The sequence below is a fragment of the Drosophila sechellia genome, chromosome 2R (genome assembly GCF_004382195.2).
Source record: "Drosophila sechellia strain sech25 chromosome 2R, ASM438219v1, whole genome shotgun sequence".
NCBI lineage: Eukaryota > Metazoa > Arthropoda > Insecta > Diptera > Drosophilidae > Drosophila > Drosophila sechellia.
In genome coordinates, this window is record NC_045950.1 from 19908715 (window position 1) to 19925953 (window position 17239).

Genomic DNA, 17239 nt, shown 5'->3' on the forward strand with positions numbered 1-17239 from the left:
CCTGTCTTTCTACAACCGCGACGTAAAATCAGATGCATCTGGCAGATTGACCAACACTGCTACTCGATGGTTTCTCCCCACTTTTGTTATTTCAACCGTGGCGAGTTGTACGTTCTATTACCTCGGATGGCTTAAAAACTCTGTGGTCGAAACAGACACGATCCAAGCTGCAGAAAATACTCGAAATAAGTGTGAAAAACTGTAGAGATCCTCGGAAAATACTCCATTCATGAATCCGCAATCGAGGGATCTGGATTTGGGAAAGGTGCGAGTGCTGGCCAGCCGTCGCAGGTGGCTCTGTTTATTTTGAACACGCAAGCAACTTTCGGTATCCAGCTAACAAAAGAGTCTAAACATATGCATCTGGGTTGATCCGAGTGACATGTACCCCATTCATTGATTGACCATTTTCTCTGCCACAGGGCGATGTCGAAAGGCCGCACTTCGAGGCGGTCACCACGCTGTCCGACTCGCAGGCGATCCGGAGCGTCGACTTTCATCCGAATGGAAAGTTGTACGCGGTGGGCTCCAACTCCAAGACCTTCCGCATCTGCCAGTACCCCGCGCTGTCCAAGCTGAGGTAATTAAATCGCAGTGTGCCGCAACTCGTCTTTGCCTTCAACTCGTTTCCCCTCGAATCCCATGCAGACATGGACACCAGACCGCGGTGTATCCCCCGTCCGTTCTCTGCAAGCGCACGAAGCACCATCGGGGTTCCATATACTGCACCTGTTGGTCGCGGGATGGAGAGCTGATTGCCACCGGATCGAACGACAAGACCATCAAGTATATGCGCTTCAACAACGACACCAACCAGCTGGTGGGCCACGAGATGGAGCTGAACATGCACGACGGCACGGTGCGGGACATGTGCTTCTTGGACGACTCGTCCACCAAGTCCAGGCTGTTGGCGAGCGGCGGCGCCGGGGACTGCAAGATCTACATCACAGACTGCGGAACCGGCACTCCCTTCCAGGCCTACAGTGGTCATACTGGCCACATCCTGTCCCTCTACAGCTGGAACAACGCGATGTTCGTGTCGGGATCCCAGGTGGGTCCGAAGAAGATCCTTCCCAGCCTGTCACAGCTGTAACCATATGCGATAATCTCTTTCAGGATCAAACGATACGTTTTTGGGATCTGCGAGTGAATGTCTCTGTGAATACGCTGGATAACGATCGTAAGGATGGTGGTCTTGAGAGCTCCGCTGTAACCGCGGTCTGTGTGGATCCCACGGGCAGGCTGCTGGTCTCTGGGCACGCTGACAGCTCCTGTACTCTGTACGACATCCGTGGCAACCGGCCCATTCAGCGCTTCTATCCGCACACCGCTGAGATAAGGTAGTACACCAGACAGCTACCCTCTCCCACCTGACACTTGGATAATTGGCTTCCACTTCCTATTCATAGGTGCGTCCGATTCTCCCCATCCGCCTACTACATGCTGACGTGCAGCTACGACAACTCGATCCGGCTGACGGACCTGCAGGGCGACCTGGCCCACGAGCTGTCCTCAGTGGTGGTGGCGGAGCATAAGGACAAGGCCATCACCATACGGTGGCATCCGACCGAGTTCTCCTTCATCTCCACGTCGGCGGACAAGACGGCTACCCTCTGGGCGCTGCCGCCCTCGTAGCTCCGTGTCGGTGTTTCGGTCCAGTGGCGGCTTTAACTTCGTTGTCGATATTGTACTTCCGCAGAATAGTTCAGACTGATCTAATTTATTGAATAAACCCATTCCAACAGAGAAAGGAAAATGAAACAGGGCCGTTCTAATTTATATATTTGGTATATATTTATTTAAATCCGTTCTTACTAACCCACAGTTCCATTAATATTTTACTTTCTAAGGCAAATAAATTGATTTATGTTGGATTTAATGTTGCAGTTGCAAGTAACAGGGCTGGCTTAGCGATTAATACACGAATGATAAAGGCAGGAAAACTCGTCCTCCTTCACATTCACTTTCACATTCGTATCGGCTTTGGTGGTCCAAACCTCTACATCCTGTCGACGACGACATCAGGAACTACAATTTCGGGGCGAATACGGATTATTACGTGGGGATTCTCGATCGGAGGGAGGGATTAACCAACGCAAGAGCAAACCAAAACTCGTGGGGGAAATGGCGATGGAGTGGCACTGGGGACCAGTTAAGCGGCATCTTCCGAAATTCTGGAATTTGGCAGCATCGGTGGGATCGTACTTACAGCCTACATGGGGTTGAAGTTTTTTGGGGGAGATGTGTTTGTGGGTGGTTGACTCTCTACTTGGATTGAGGGCGGGGCGGGAGAAATTGAGTAGAGTACACAGGCCGGGTTCGGATTTCTTGTTTTATTGTTTCGTTTACGTTTAGATATCTTACATGCTGAATTTCAAATCTGTGTTTTCTCGGTTATGCCGGCGAGTGCGACGGCAATGTACTAGACCATAATGTACAGCAATTGTTCTTTTCTACATTCACATCGACTTGGCGCACCCGGACATAATATAATAACTGCACGTACTTTTCTAAAGCAGGGATGGATTCAATTTGTGTTATGGTAACTAATCGGGGTCCAGTTAATGAAATCTGGGGTTGACTGTATAAAATAAAACAATAGTTCATTGAGAGATGGTAGGTAGGTAGGTAGGTTTGGTGGGCACGAATAGGTCGTCGGCTGTTTTAGGCCAAGGAGGATTCAGGTGCACCAACGGTCAACGGTCACGTGCATCGTGCAAGCAAACGTAACTTAGAAATAGGAATAGAAACGGGGAGCAGCGAACATAAGCGTTGGGAACTTGGGCCTCATGGATCCCAGTCGTCCGGTTTCGTAGAGCCAGCTCTGTTTAGTTCTGCATAATTTATTTCTTTAATGTTAGGTGTAGGTAATTTTTGTTTAATCAATTCACAGCGTCTCTAATTGTATAACAGAGTAAATTATGTATAATGTTAATTTAAGTAGGTATTCTATAGAATGGTAGAAGGATTACTTAACTCCTTACAACTGAGACTTGAGACTGACATAAGATAAGTTACACATGTTCTTTCTTTCTTCAATAGGTCCCCAATATTTTCTATTTTCTATACGGCTAGGCTAGGCTAGGCTAGGCTATTCGGCTGCATGCCTTATGCATTATGTACGCCATTATGTACCCGATCCTAATCATTTGCTCATACACATACAATACAATACGAATGGAGACGGAATTGGGCACCGAGACGCTGTGGCGGCGCCACGCCCAGATCTGGGGAGTCATTATCTACTTAATATCTTGTGCTCAATAAAATTCTTACAGTAATGGAATGAACGAACCAATATTTGCATTCAGTAAATACTCGTGGGGATTCAATAACGTTAAACAAGCCCGGGGATAGGATGATACTCTTGAAACATTAGGACGCTCGCTTGGTGGAATCGTTTAAACATCAACGCACAGATTCGACTTGGAAAGGTTGTGGGTATTGTGGATGCTACTTAATGGGATTAAACAAAAATTTTGATCTGCATGGTTAAGCCTACACTTTAGTATTCCAGTTACTAAACACAGAGACGAAACGGTTAAGTTACAAAAGTTTGGTTCAATACAAACAGCCATCTCATTTCCAGAGACTTGGATTTCCCTACACGGTTCTTTTGGCAACCCGGTGAAATTAAATGACGAAAACTAACTAATGAATTCGAATGTGCCGGTGTTGAACTTTCTTATGTATATAGAGCATTGTATGTACAAAAAGCAATCCTGCTAAATTTAATATAGTAATATACAAACACAGATATCTATGTAGGGTATACGCGTGTTAGATAAATCGTTAGCTCATAGAAAATATTGATCATTTAACGCTGTTTGTTCAAAGCCAAAAGCCAGGAGCGAGTCAGTCGGCCCATCTTTTGGTGCCACCAGTCAATTCTGTGACACCGGGTGGAAATCAGTAGTTGCAGTTGGGAACAAACTTCTCATGGGGTTAAAGTCGTTATGTTAGATGTATATAATTGTGGGTTCTAGTTTCTGTTTATATTTAGTAACATTTTATACTAGAAATTAGAATAATGAAGTTGGGCTTATGGATTATAATTATATTCTTAAAGCATCATAGCGTACAGCAGGCCAAAGAAGACAGCCCACATTAACACAATCCCATGCATCTTATATATAGGACTCTCACCATCTGCGATTTTTCTAGCAACAAACTTCAATGTCTCATCTAATAAAACTACAGGAATTGAGAATTTCATCACAGTTATCCATTCTTCTGCAGACAACGGTGTCACTTGGAAGACGGTCTGTGGGTAAAACGTTACTGGCATTAGTTTCCGCGGCGCAGAAGGGCTTATCATTGCCTAATACTTACGGAGAGGACATCGACGTAAAGAATAACAAAGTGAAGAGTGAAGGAGAGTGCCATTGATCCAATCAGCCACAGGTTGCACCATGGGGGCATGGTAATCAACGACTGGTTCTCGGACAAGCTGTTCAAACAAAGGCGATCGGTTCGTATCTATCGTGTTGTCCATCATTCGTTATCTCACTCACCTGTTCATTGCGTTCAACATTTCGATTGTCACCAGCACGGACAGAGCCATGGTCATCGCATGGGGGTCGCTGAAGATCTTGCAGTCAACGCCCTTGAACTCGTCGCCACCGCCCAAGCAGGACAGATGGTGGGTCAGCTGCCAGTAGGACAGTTTGGGTCCCTCATCAGAGAACACGAACCACCAGGCGGCGGCACCGACGGTGGCAGCGCCGACATAGAATCCAATGGCCATGTAACTAAAAATTCAATTAAGGCCAAGTTAACACCGATTAAGGGATGTGTGCTCTTTGAGTAACCCACCGGAAGAACAACCATCCGGAAATGAGACCCTCATCGGCCTTCCTGGGGGGCTTCTCCATGATATCCAGATCAGGGGGGTTGAAGCCCAGAGCGGTGGCTGGGAGACCATCAGTAACCTGTGACCAAGTACCTATTACTAACCATTCCAAATAGTAAATACCCCATCAAGACGTACCAAGTTGACCCAGAGCAGCTGGACGGGAATCAGAGCCTCGGGCAGGCCAAGGGCAGCAGTAAGGAAGATGGAGACGACCTCACCAATGTTCGAAGAGATGAGGTAGCGGATAAACTGTTTCATGTTGTTGTAGATAGCGCGACCTTCTTCAACGGCAGACACGATGGAGGAGAAGTTGTCGTCAGCCAGCACCATTTCGGCGGCAGACTTGGCGACGGCGGTACCAGAGCCCATAGCAATACCGATCTCAGCCTTCTTCAGGGCGGGGGCGTCGTTCACACCATCACCAGTCATAGCGGAGATTTCGTTCATGCTCTGCAGGAACTCAACAATCTTGGACTTGTGCTGGGGTTCCACGCGGGAGAAGAGGCGGGAACGGGCGACGGCAGCCTTTTGTTCGGTGGGGGAAAGGTCGTCGAATTCGCGACCCGAGTAGGACTTGCCAGTGGTGTCCTCGTCCTCGGCGAACACGCCGATCCTGCGGCAGATAGCCTCGGCAGTGGCCTTGTTGTCGCCGGTGATCACAATAACACGAATACCGGCGGCACGGCAGCGCACAATGGAATCGAAAACTTCCTTACGGGGGGGATCCAACATGCCCACAACACCGACGAAGGTCAGGTTAACCTCATACTGGTAGAACTTGGTGGAGTCGCCCAGATCCATCTCATCGGGCTTCATGGGGCTATCGGCAACGGCCAAAGCCAGGCAGCGAAGGGTGTCGCGTCCAGTACCGTACTGGCCGGTCAGGGCGAGGATCTTGGCCTTCAGGGCCGAGGTCAGAGGAACCTTGGTGGTGCCAACGCGGGCGTGTGTGCAGCGCTCCAGAACACCCTCGGGGGCGCCCTTCACGAACAACTTGGGGCCAGTGCCCAGGCGGGAGGCCTTCAGGGGGGTGCAGTACGAGGACATGGATTTACGATCGCGAGAGAACTCCAGGGTGAATTCCTTCTTCCACTTGGTCTCGATCTCACCGCGGCAGGCGATGGCAGCCGAGCGACGGTCCAGGCCAGACTTGTTCACGCTGAAGCTGTTCAGTTTCTCGGCCAGCACAATCAGGGCGGTCTCGGTGGCCTCGCCGACCTTCTCGAAGGCCTGCTTGAACTCATTGTAATCAATGGCGGAGTCGTTGCACATGATGCAGATGGTGGACAATTCCTGCAGGGTATCGTAGTCAGCAGCCTTGATGCGCTGACCGCCGAGGAAGACCTCGCCGATGGGCTCGTAGGTGGAGCCGGTCATCTCGAATTCGAGGAAGCTGCTGTCGTTGCCTTCAACCTTGTCGAAGATGAACATGCGAGAGACGGACATTTGGTTGGTGGTGAGTGTGCCGGTCTTATCAGAGCAGATGACAGATGTGCACCCCAGGGTCTCCACGGAGGGCAGGGAGCGGACGATGGCATTCTTCTTGGCCATGCGGCGGGTGCCCAGAGCCAGACAGGTGGTGATGACGGCGGGCAGACCCTCGGGGATGGCAGCCACAGCCAGAGCGACGGCGATCTTGAAGTAGTAGATGGCACCCTTGATCCAGGAGCCTCCGTGAGCGGGGTCGTTGAAGTGGCCGATGTTGATGGCCCACACGGCAACGCAAATGACGGAAATGACCTTGGACAGCTGCTCACCGAACTCGTCCAGTTTCTGCTGCAGGGGGGTCTTGATCTCCTCGGTCTCGGACATCTCAGTACGGATCTTGCCGATGGCGGTGCTCAGGCCAGTGCCGATGACGACGCCGCGGGCCTTGCCGGCTGCGACGTTGGTGCCGGAGAACAGGATGTTCTTCTTGTCCTGGTTGACGGCGCGGGGATCGGGGATGGCATCGGTGTGCTTGATGACGGAGACCGACTCACCGGTGAGGATGGACTGATCGATCCTAAGGGTGGTCGAGTAGATGTGGGTGATACGGATATCGGCAGGGATCTTGTCACCGACAGACACCTCAACCAGGTCACCGGGCACGATCTCTTTCGCGCGCACCTTCTGGATGCCGGATTTGTCCTGGCGCACCACCTTGCCCATCTCAGGCTCGTACTCCTTGAGGGCCTCAATGGCCGACTCGGCGTTACGCTCCTGCCATACTCCCACCACGGCGTTGGCTATCAGGATAAGTAAAATAACTAGGGGCTCTACAAATGCAGTGAACGTTTCCTCGTGTTCCTCAAACAGGGCGAGAACCTGGAGATTGCAGAGGGGAAGAGTGTGGTCGTAACTAAGTTTCTGGGGGTGGGTTTCATTGTGCTGCTGCACTTACAAATGAGATGATGGCTGCCAACAGCAGAATCTTCACCAGCAGATCGTCGAACTGCTCCAAGACCAGCTGCCAGATGCTCTTTCCTGTGGAATACAATCGTTATTATAATGTATGCAAAGAGAAGTGGGGGTGGGGGGCAGGGGATCTGCTCGGGTTGTGTTCGCACCTTCCTCGGTCGGCAACTCTGTAACGATAAGAAAACAAACACGTCAGTCGATTCGGTCTCGGAATGCGGAGGGGGATTACGCGCGACTCTCACCATTGGGTCCGTATTTCTTCTGGTTAGCCTTGATCTGGTCGAGGGTTAAGCCGCGCTCGGGGTCCGTTCCGAAGAAGTTGAGGGACTGTTCGACGGTTTTCGAGTGACCGTCTTCCATCTTGATTCGTTATCCTCTTCGTTCAGTGGCCTGTGTCCAGATTCCGGGCGATTCAGGTGGGGATTTGAAAGTAGACACAAGGCAAGGGGCTTATTTTAATTCTCTGGCAGGGCTATTTAGCTATTTTGCGTTTTCTGGGCTCTATTCAACGACTGACTGGAATAGCAAGTGTGTATGCACGTATGTATGCACATACATCTGTGCTGGCATGTACGTTTGCAGTTAAAACTACCTCATTAGGTTCTGAATAAGTGGTCGTACATGTGCATGTGCACGGCACTCGGCTCACGGGTACTTTCCAACATACGCACATACACAGGTGCTACATGCTAATTCCCCGATTTCAGGCACTTCTGATCGGGCCCGGACTGGACACTATAGTCGCGCAGTTATCGCGCCAACTTGGGATCGGATTGTGCGGATCGGGTCGGAGAATATGCTGGAATATTGCATTACTATGATAGGCTGTTACCCTGGCCAAATCGCTCCGCTTATGAGATTCACACACGTGTCACTTCGCACAACAGACGCAGTTCTCGTTTTTCTATTCTCAGTTTCTGCGGGGGATTGGGGGATCTGGTCCGTAATCCGAGTGCTCTGCTCCTACGTTAACCTCGCTAAACGACGCACTGCGTGTGTTAAGTACTTTTTTCCACTGACTCTCTATATAATATAACCCATGGCGCTTTTTTCTGAATATGTGTGCTGATAACTATTGCACTAAGTACCAAGCCGCGATTTACTGCCTATCGCCGTTCTGCCTCACTATGACACGACATTATTCGAACAAGACAGGGCTGACTGAAAACGTATATCGTCCGAGTTACGTTATTAGTGCAGAGGTGCCTCTTTCTCCAACTTTTAACCATTCGTAATCCTGGAAATTATTAGATTATCCCACCTTTTCTCTCAGCTTCTACTGACGCGTTCAATTTGTGCTACTAAACTGCGATAGCCGGCGTTATCGATAACTGAGAATCTCAACTGCGATGGCTAACTGTTGAGTTTCCTTGTTCAATAATACCGATAGCTGAGGTGAGATGGGAATTTAAAACTAATCAGGGTTTCGGGGGAATTCAGCTATGCTGGAAAGTTTTTTTTTTATTAAAAACACTTCTAACCTTATAAATCAAGTTGTTATTGCGATCGAAAACCAAATGTTTTTACTCCCTTCTGTGGTGTAAATCGAACTGAAATCCTTATCACGAATGCTTAAACTTATTTATACATTGTCATATTTCCACTTGGCGAGCGACAAGGACATCCGCACTGTTTCGGCCACACAACAACCAACACTATTCTTTTCGCGCATTTTGTGCTCAAATTAATGAGATCGAGATCAAGAGCCCGCAATAAATAGATCTGGGTGCCAGGTATTCGCCAGCAGCGACATTTTAAAATTTTAATTTTAATCTTTTTCGCGACCAGACACTAGAATCAGGCCATACGGGGAATTTTGAACGGCAGCCAACTCGCATAATACTTGAATATTACGCTGGCCTGGCTATGTCACAAAATTACATACGTAACTCCTGATAACGAGGTTTCCACCAGTTGCGCGCCCCCAAAAGGCGTTAGTTTTGAAAAACTGTCAAGCAATGTGCTCGAAAACTACTTATATTTTGAGCACACAGACGTGTGTTTCGAAAACATCGTCATGCATATAGCCTATATATACCCCTGAAATACACATGTGTGTGTGCATTATGGAGCAAAAAATCGCCTCTGTCCGAGATGGGCTAAAAATAGAGTCCTAGCACCCGAAAAATACAGCTCAATTCTGAACACTCGTAGATATAAAGATATGTACTAGGACTAGGATAAATAAGTTTGAGTACATATACAGAGAGACGATCGTAGGGAGAAAGATTCCTATTCTGCGCGGTTATATGTACGATTTAACGGCCTATGATATTGCGAGCAGAGATATCTCCATGCTAATGGATGTCCACACTTGTGCGATACGCTGCTTCCCACGTCCCCGGATCCGAATTTCCGATTGACAAGTCCACCGATGGGTTGTATAATAGTGGGTGGGTGGGTTCAAAAAAAGTACAGATGCTTAGGCCATGATCCTGGGCTGAATGTACTTATAGCTACACGTTGCCGTGAAACTGTGTGTTTGTTTCTGGGATCTCTTACAACTGTAAGGCAGTCGAATTCACTAACCGAAGTAACCACCATTAAGCTATGAATGCGGGTAGTTGAAGGGTTCAAGAGATCGTGTTTTCTCTGCTTGTTTTGCATGGACTAAAGGTACAGTACAAGACATGGATCTTTCGGATTCGGGTACGAATATATTCGCCACGGTTGCGGTTGTGGTTGCATAACCAGATTTTCAATCACAGATACATAGACCTCGGGCACTTGGAAAACTTTACATCTGTGTCGGATCGGATCTAATCGTGGAGTGCTCTCGTATTGGTGACATTCAAATTTTCGATACCATCCGGAGGTCGAGGTCACCGCCGAATCGTCGCCCTTACGGACATTTCATGTATGTAGATAGATCGAACTGCGAGCTCTGGACGAGCTCCGGGATGGCAAGTAAACTGGGGGCAAACACTTTGAGTTTGAAGCACGGTTTTCGAGTGTAAGAAGCATGTTCGTATGTAGATATGTAGGCATTTCAATAACTTTTGGTTTCCAGGTTTTCTTTTCTTTTGAAAGCGCGCGGACGAATTTTCGATATTTTCAGGGGGGTTTATTGGCTTTACCCAATGGATTTGGCAGTTTGGAGTAATTCACTGGCGTATTCGCCTTGCAGTTGTTGCAGAAAATCAACAAAACTTACAATTATTATTCCTAGCAAAAATTCCGTTATTATATAATAATTTATTTCAGTCGGAAGACCAAGAGCTAACACAAAGATCGCGCTATTATAACGATCAACGGCAACTGAACGCAAGGAGAACGCTGCGCGATGAGAGTGTCTATTTGAATTACAAAATTCATATATTTTGGCAAAATTCCCAAAACTACATACACTCTCCATTTTGGCCCGGGAAAATACTTTTAGCACGCACAAACTTTCGGGCACTTACCACCTATCCAATCCAATCCAATGCGATCCGAATTCGAATGGTGGCGGTTCAGATCTGCTCGTGCAGCTCGTTCGTACCTCGACGAGGCAGATTCACCGCGGTCCCCCAGAGATTCGTATATGTGACTAGGTATAGGTGGGAATACCACAATACCACGGGCACACGAGCTCCCCATCCACATGCATACATACGTACATATGGCCGCCCGATCTCGGATCCGCGGGAGCGCACGGCCACGAAAGTCTAGAGCAATGGCAATGTGGCGATGCCCGCGCCTGTGGACGTGGATGTGGATGTGGATGTGACTGTGCCTGGGAGTGTGAGTGTAGACGTATTCCGAGAAATGCACGTGTGTTTGTCTAATATTTAGGAAGTGGTATTTTTAAACCAATCTGGGGAAATTATGCTGGGTTGTGTGGAAGGGTTTGTCACTCAAAGGTGTTTCTACCTTCGGTGTCAGACACTTCAAGTGGGTCAAGACTTGGGTCCTTTGAAACACTCCCTGGGAGGGGATGATTGGCAATGATGGTACTGGCCGTACCATTCCACTTTCGCTGGGTTAGAATCTATTATAGTTATCCATAGCTGCCATTTGAAAATTTGACTTGTCCTTGGCCACAGATACCACAGATCCCGGATCCCAGCCCCATTACTTATTCCCACAATCTAGTTGATCTCGATCCATTAACAGTCGAAAGAGCATCCACCAGTCGGCCTACGAACCCGTAGTTCTTCCTTTGGCGTTTCTGCCTTTTTCCCCAATTTCAGCAGAGACTGGCAGCCGTCGACTATTTTTATTTATAGGCTTGTAATGCCCCTACGGACTCGGACTCTCAGATCTTGCCAAGAGCGCTCTCCGCACACGCTTCTGCCGTATGATATCCGCCATCCGCCATCCGCCATCCGCCATCAGCCTTGTGCAGCAGCTATTACGACTTTTCACAGAGACCCCCATAAATATGCATTTGGCTACTATTTTACCTCTATATGTCTAGGCCAGAACTTTTATAAGCTACCTATGTGTATATTTAAAAATGTTGATAAATGACAATGCAGCCAGGAATTTGATTTATTTTGGGACTGGCAAATCTGGGTTTGATGCGGTTGTCAACTGCTGGATATCTATTGAGAAACTCGGTGAATGGTAATGGCTCCTCTGGCACCCTTTCAATGGTTTCAGATTCCAGCAATCTATCATTCTTTATTAAGTGAAGTAATCATTTAAAAACAAATCCAAAATTAACTACAAAATAATGTTTTTAACTTATATTTCCCTATAAATGATGCCTTTTATTGCATAATGCTCTAGCCAACCTTCCTTTATCAAAAAGGATGTTAAAGTAAAAACAGCGAAATTATATTCAATTCAAATGCATTTAGCTCATCAACCTGCAAAACACCACCTATGCTGCCTTTTATTACACAACCATTTGCCAATTATTCATAATTTCGAATTGCGTAATAACAAAGAGAAGACATCGCCACCCTTAACATCAGATCAATCACCTAGCCAGTTCCTCCCAAAATCTCTACGTCACGAAAGCATTTAGGTCCAAAAATAGAGCCACAACTGAAAGTTATCACATACATTACTATTTACTTGCGTTAACCATTAGTATATTCTAGTTGACAACTAAATATGTACACATTTCAAAGTCAGCTCGTGCAAGCATTTACGTTCTGGTGGAGAAAAGGTAGGAATCCTTTTGACCCGAGGTCAATTTCGCAGCATTCTCGCTTCCCACAATGTTACTTAAGCTGAGCAGATCGTACTTTGTGTACAAGATACTGACGGACATTGCGTCCTCGAATCCATCGCGCTGATTTTGATTTGACTTCAGTATCAGATTGATGATCTCGGAATAGAAGTGCGGAAAGTTGGGCGGCTGGTACATGATCAAGTTCCGGATGCCCTTAATCCGAGTGCGCCGGAAGAAGTGCGCTCTTTCCGAGTACAACAGAACAGATGCGCCGCTGTGGAAGAATATATCTCTCGCCCGGGAAATCTTCTCCTTCTTGGTGTACTCATTTATCTGCACAAAGCTGACCATTTCGGTCTTGAAATGGTTGCGTATCCGCACGTAGTCAAAGTAGCTGGGCACGTATAGCATGCAGTGCGAGAACCCGGGCTTACTGAATTGGGGCATAATATTCTTGACGAAGTACTGGAACCGATCGTCGAAGGTTGTCTCCACACTGGAGCAACTTATTAGGCGGAAAACCTGATGTATTGGGGTCAGAACGTTGCGGATGTCTCCGTGCTCGACGAGGTTCGCGTCTCGCACCTTTCCTTGGTAGTTGTTGCACTTGCTGTTGAACACTGCACGGAACTCGGGTAGCTCGTGGGACGAGAAGAACAGGGTTTGGCGGTAGAAACTTGACGCTCCACTCAGGCACCAAGTTCGTACCCTCTGGCAATTCGTATCGGGCAGCTTCTGCGGCTGCAGGTGCAGGTGGTCCAGGGAGTGCAGCAGGTTCTCCCAGTTCTGCGCCAGGAACAATTCGGCTTGGTCTATTATCAGCAGTTCAATGGAGTTCAAAAAGTCAAAATCGCTCTCCTTGTCCGTAACCAGCATTCTCAGTCCCAAGGGAGATGCGATCAAGATGTCCGATGAGTTCATATCGGAGAATAGGGACATGGTTTTCTTGGTAAAACGAATACCTAGTTTGAAGTTGTCATCCGTGTTGCCACTGAAAGTCTGCTCATAATCCATTGGCTTTGGGTTGGTTTTGGGGAAGTAAATCGTATTCCCGGAGTAATCTCCCAGAAAGCGTTCATAGTTCGCTATAGAGGTTTTCCTGGCCTGATCTGTAAAGGACATTAAATGGTAATATAGTTTCTTTGCTATCAACGGGTGACTTACCATCTTGACTGCCAAAGAGTAGATCTCCGAGTATATTTACAATCCTCATAGCCGATTCCCTGAAGGGCACTACAAAAACCACCTTCATCCGCTTGAGCCCTTGGTCCCTGAAGCTCTCTGGTATACAGATTTCGTTGGGCGACATTTTTTGTGACTTGGCCAGAGCTGAAACCTTTTCGTTGTTTCGCAATATCAGAGATCTGACTTTCAGCATGTGGTTTAGGGCGTGCAAGCAGTATACATAGCGAATATCCTCGGCGTTGCCATGAGTTCGGTGGGGATAGTATATATCTTGGTAGTTATTGGCGATGTAGAAGAGCTGGGACTGAAGGGCAGTGAGTGGCAGTTTGGCGTTTCCACAAATGGACGCCTTCACCTCCAACTTTTGCAGATCTCCCGTGCTCGCAATGTCCTTGGGCTCGCTGCAGTCGGGCTCCTTGAAGTCCTCAGTCAGTCGTGGTATATCGAAGCTTATATTCCCCAGAGCGGACCAGTTGCTCTTGATTGTTCTAACTTCCTTTCTCGCAATCAAATCGTTGATATTATCCGTAGACAGCTCAAAATCGAAGCGTTTCGAAAACGAATTGTATATTTCCAAGTCGACACCTAGCTGCTCGGAACGCTTTTCCTTTTTGGGTTTGATCTTTCTGGGCACGGGAATAACGTGATCCTCTTCCTTCTCTGCTTTTGAGTGTAGAATGTCACCTGAAAACCAAATCCTTAGTTAGTCGGCGGTTCCTTTTTTGACCATTGCAAGGGCTACTTGTGGTTATGTTGTTGAAACCAGTTACGAGCTTTTTATAAAACCCTGTCTCGTCCACATCATCCTGGATCTCCGGCAACAGCTCTGCCACGGGCTCATATTCCTGTTTCGGTGCTGTGGGCATCCGTTCCCTGCGGTGGGACTCCTCCATTTGCTTGCTCCTCTGGATGAAACTGTAGTTCTTCGAGAATCTCTCATTTCGTCGGGCGGGCGTTGGTTTTTTGTAGGGTTTTGCCCTGTTCTTCGAGTGTTTTTGTTTCATTTTAAACTGTTTGTTACCGAGTATCTTTCAAACACACGTGTGGATCAACAAACATCTGGGTTGATGAAGGAATCCGATAGACAGACATATCGATAGCTCGTAGAGGTGGCGTGTGGTGAATTAAAAGCAAAACAGCCGGTAAAGTAAATTCATTTGAAATATATGATCTAAACAATGTTTTTTTTTAAGAGATCACATAAATTTGCCTTGAAACCCTGTAGGTGACCAACAATGAATTGATTTCCAGCATACCCTTTATAGATTATATTCGCCTGGTACCAAATATTAATAAATTGATATGACTTTTGAAGCGGTCAAAAATGGTGGTCTTTAGATTTGAAGTACTGGGCAACCGAAATCACAGTAGGTGTCCAAACTAGTCCAAGGAAAGTAATTGTTATTGCACTGGAAAGGTATCAATCTAAAATTATCGTTATTTACCGAAAATTCGTTCCGACCCAAAATGTTCAGCGCTTTCTCTACAACAACGAAAGTATTACCAATAATATGGACACATTTATTTATCCAATTATAAGTAGATGGTTATTTATTTTTAACAAACATTCACCTAAGATTAGCTTGATTGCTTAATCATCACAGTTAAAGATTAATGTTGGGGAGCCAGTTTAAGTCTGCTTAGTTGTCAGGAATCCCCCTGATGGCCCCTTATATCGATTCCTAAACCCAAGTTGGGGCTGTTCGGTATTTTTCCAGAGCCGGGCGGTATAAATTGCCGCTCCAGTGGCGGTCTTATTGCATTGAAGTTGGGCAATGGGAAGTGATCGCACGTCAAAAAAGCAAAAGATGTCGGTATTACAGGAACTCAAGAAAATCACCACAATTGTGGCTGACACCGGCGACTTTGAAGGTAAGTACGCACGCATGGTAAAAGGTATTTTTCTTAAGAAGATGAGTCCGATTTCCCAAAACTGGGAATCCAGAAATGCAAATTAAGCGAAATGCGATTCTGAGCTCGAAGATACATACATATATAGAATATACATATAATTGGAGTCCAAAGATACATAGGATACATGGATTTATCCAATAGATAAACATTAACGACGGGCGATCGGATCCGTCGTATCTGCCGCAGTGAAGATCAAATAAAAGTGAAAAGCAAAGCCGAGCTGACTTTAGTTTGACCTTAGGTGCTTACGTGTGTTAGAAATGTGACCGCTATATTAAAGTATACTATAGAGTGTCACAGAGATAAGGTTTCGGAGAGGAGTGCCAAACCTGCTCAGAAATCTGAAAAGTTCGAAGATATTTTCGGTCGGGCGATTGAAAAATGAAAGTCGCTCAACAGGTTTCGAGGTCTTTCTAGAATTCGCAATGTAAATCGGCCCCGCACTTATGCAAATACTTTACACATTGCTTCCAGCCATCAACATCTACAAGCCCACGGATGCCACGACCAATCCATCCCTCATCTTGTCCGCCTCGTCCATGGAGCGGTACCAGCCGCTGGTCCAAAAGGCGGTGGAGTACGCCAAGGGCAAGAAGGGGTAAGCAGTTCACTTGGGTGTTCGCCACACAAAGCTACATAGAATACGTTCGCTTTCAGCTCCGTGAGTGAGCAGGTGGCCGAGGCCATGGACTACCTGTGCGTGCTGTTCGGAACGGAAATCCTGAAGGTTGTGCCCGGTCGCGTTTCCACCGAGATCGATGCCCGCTTGTCCTTCGACACCAAGAAGAGCGTGGAGAAGGCCCTGAAGCTGATCGCCCTGTACAAATCCCTGGGCGTTGACAAGGAGCGCATTCTGATCAAGCTGGCCTCCACCTGGGAGGGCATCAAGGCGGCCGAGATCCTGGAGAACGAGCACGGCGTGCACTGCAACCTGACGCTCCTCTTCTCGTTCGCACAAGCCGTGGCCTGCGCCGAGGCCGGCGTGACCCTCATCTCGCCGTTCGTGGGCCGCATCCTGGATTGGTATGTGGCCAACACGGATACCAAGAAGTTCGAGGCGCTCAAGGATCCGGGCGTGATCTCCGTGACCAACATCTACAACTACTACAAGAAGTTCGGCTACAAGACCCTGGTCATGGGCGCCTCCTTCCGTAACGTGGGCGAAATCAAGGCCCTGGCTGGCTGCGATCTGCTCACCATCAGCCCAGCGCTGCTCAAGGAGCTGGAGAACGAGACCGAGTCGGTGGTCACCTACCTGTCCGTGAGCAACGCCAAGCTGCAGGACATCGAGAAGATCACCGTCGACGAGTGCCGGTTCCGCTGGCTGCTCAACGAGGACGCCATGGCCACCGACAAACTGTCCGAGGGCATCAGGAAGTTCGCCGTGGATACTGTTAAGCTGGAGAATTTGATTAAGACCTATCTTAAGTAGATGTTCCTCTGGGTCCGCTAGCAGGTGGAAGATGAATACATTCGCTTCTGAAAAAGACAATGATTTTATACTTTAATAAATACTACAATTAAAAGAGTTGACTAGTTTCACTTGGGAGTTATGGAAATTATTTAATAGGTGGATAGGTGTGCCCTGCTAATAGCATGATAGGGATACGAATAATGAATAATTAAAATTTACAAAATAAATATAATATGCAAATTATATCACAGATAAAGATACATTTTTTTTGATACCTTATCAAAACAACTTCAAACAGACTTTCTACACGCCCGTGTAAAATAACTATGTATGCCTGTATAGGCGGCTGTTTATGTAAAGTATCGGA

At 47.3% G+C, this 17239-nt stretch overlaps 4 protein-coding genes across 8 annotated transcripts; 2 read left to right on the plus strand and 2 right to left on the minus strand.

Annotated features, from left to right (window-relative positions):
• Positions 1–82: 82 nt before the first annotated feature.
• On the plus strand, positions 83–1761 carry LOC6615806 (WD repeat-containing protein 47). Its single transcript, XM_002040140.2, has 5 exons — positions 83–265; positions 423–580; positions 649–1051; positions 1117–1340; positions 1410–1761. Exons 1-5 carry the CDS (start codon positions 230–232, stop codon positions 1633–1635), a joined length of 1047 nt encoding a protein of 348 aa, XP_002040176.1. The 5' UTR covers positions 83–229; the 3' UTR covers positions 1636–1761.
• Positions 1762–1856: 95 nt separating this feature from the next.
• LOC6615807 (calcium-transporting ATPase sarcoplasmic/endoplasmic reticulum type) lies at positions 1857–10714 on the minus strand. 5 transcript variants are annotated; one of them, XM_002040141.2, is made up of 10 exons: positions 10410–10528; positions 7498–7645; positions 7405–7422; positions 7239–7321; positions 4991–7162; positions 4816–4931; positions 4515–4751; positions 4333–4450; positions 4147–4264; positions 1857–2028 (listed from the first exon to the last, which is right to left on the minus strand). In XM_002040141.2, the coding sequence occupies exons 2-10, from the start codon at positions 7613–7615 to the stop codon at positions 2000–2002; spliced, it is 3009 nt and encodes a 1002-aa protein (XP_002040177.1). In that variant the 5' UTR covers positions 7616–7645; positions 10410–10528; the 3' UTR covers positions 1857–1999. The 5 variants fall into 5 exon arrangements, with proteins under 5 accessions (XP_002040177.1, XP_032571677.1, XP_032571676.1 ...); XM_032715786.1 differs by lacking the exon at positions 1857–2028 and adding an exon at positions 2319–2581; XM_032715785.1 differs by lacking the exons at positions 1857–2028; positions 10410–10528 and adding an exon at positions 10660–10714 and having other exon boundaries at positions 2858–4264.
• A 1516-nt stretch (positions 10715–12230) lies between these two features.
• Positions 12231–14622, minus strand: LOC6615808 (digestive organ expansion factor homolog). Its single transcript, XM_002040142.2, has 3 exons — positions 14287–14622; positions 13524–14228; positions 12231–13468 (listed from the first exon to the last, which is right to left on the minus strand). The coding sequence occupies exons 1-3, from the start codon at positions 14546–14548 to the stop codon at positions 12333–12335; spliced, it is 2103 nt and encodes a 700-aa protein (XP_002040178.1). The 5' UTR covers positions 14549–14622; the 3' UTR covers positions 12231–12332.
• A 674-nt stretch (positions 14623–15296) lies between these two features.
• On the plus strand, positions 15297–16986 carry LOC6615809 (probable transaldolase). The gene is made up of 3 exons (XM_002040143.2): positions 15297–15416; positions 15933–16056; positions 16116–16986. The coding sequence occupies exons 1-3, from the start codon at positions 15320–15322 to the stop codon at positions 16888–16890; spliced, it is 996 nt and encodes a 331-aa protein (XP_002040179.2). The 5' UTR covers positions 15297–15319; the 3' UTR covers positions 16891–16986.
• The last annotated feature ends 253 nt before the right edge of the window (positions 16987–17239 follow it).

What these genes read in the sequence shown, in the direction of transcription:
- LOC6615806 (XM_002040140.2), top strand. Translation starts at nt 230, where the DNA reads ATGAATCCGCAATCGAGGGATCTGGATTTGGGAAAG. An exon ending in TGTTCGTGTCGGGATCCCAG is followed by an intron (nt 1,052 to 1,116) that starts GTGGGTCCGAAG and finishes AATCTCTTTCAG; the next exon opens with GATCAAACGATACGTTTTTG. An exon ending in CCGCACACCGCTGAGATAAG is followed by an intron (nt 1,341 to 1,409) that starts GTAGTACACCAG and finishes TCCTATTCATAG; the next exon opens with GTGCGTCCGATTCTCCCCAT.
- LOC6615807 (XM_032715785.1), bottom strand. Translation starts at nt 7,615, where the DNA reads ATGGAAGACGGTCACTCGAAAACCGTCGAACAGTCCCTCAACTTCTTC. An exon ending in AGCTGCTCTGGGTCAACTTG is followed by an intron (nt 4,932 to 4,990) that starts GTACGTCTTGAT and finishes ACTTGGTCACAG; the next exon opens with GTTACTGATGGTCTCCCAGC. An exon ending in TCCGGATGGTTGTTCTTCCG is followed by an intron (nt 4,752 to 4,815) that starts GTGGGTTACTCA and finishes TTGAATTTTTAG; the next exon opens with TTACATGGCCATTGGATTCT.
- LOC6615808 (XM_002040142.2), bottom strand. Translation starts at nt 14,548, where the DNA reads ATGAAACAAAAACACTCGAAGAACAGGGCAAAACCCTACAAAAAACCA. An exon ending in TTTCAACAACATAACCACAA is followed by an intron (nt 14,229 to 14,286) that starts GTAGCCCTTGCA and finishes TTTGGTTTTCAG; the next exon opens with GTGACATTCTACACTCAAAA. An exon ending in ACTCTTTGGCAGTCAAGATG is followed by an intron (nt 13,469 to 13,523) that starts GTAAGTCACCCG and finishes TGTCCTTTACAG; the next exon opens with ATCAGGCCAGGAAAACCTCT.
- LOC6615809 (XM_002040143.2), top strand. Translation starts at nt 15,320, where the DNA reads ATGGGAAGTGATCGCACGTCAAAAAAGCAAAAGATGTCGGTATTACAG. An exon ending in TGACACCGGCGACTTTGAAG is followed by an intron (nt 15,417 to 15,932) that starts GTAAGTACGCAC and finishes CATTGCTTCCAG; the next exon opens with CCATCAACATCTACAAGCCC. An exon ending in TACGCCAAGGGCAAGAAGGG is followed by an intron (nt 16,057 to 16,115) that starts GTAAGCAGTTCA and finishes GTTCGCTTTCAG; the next exon opens with CTCCGTGAGTGAGCAGGTGG.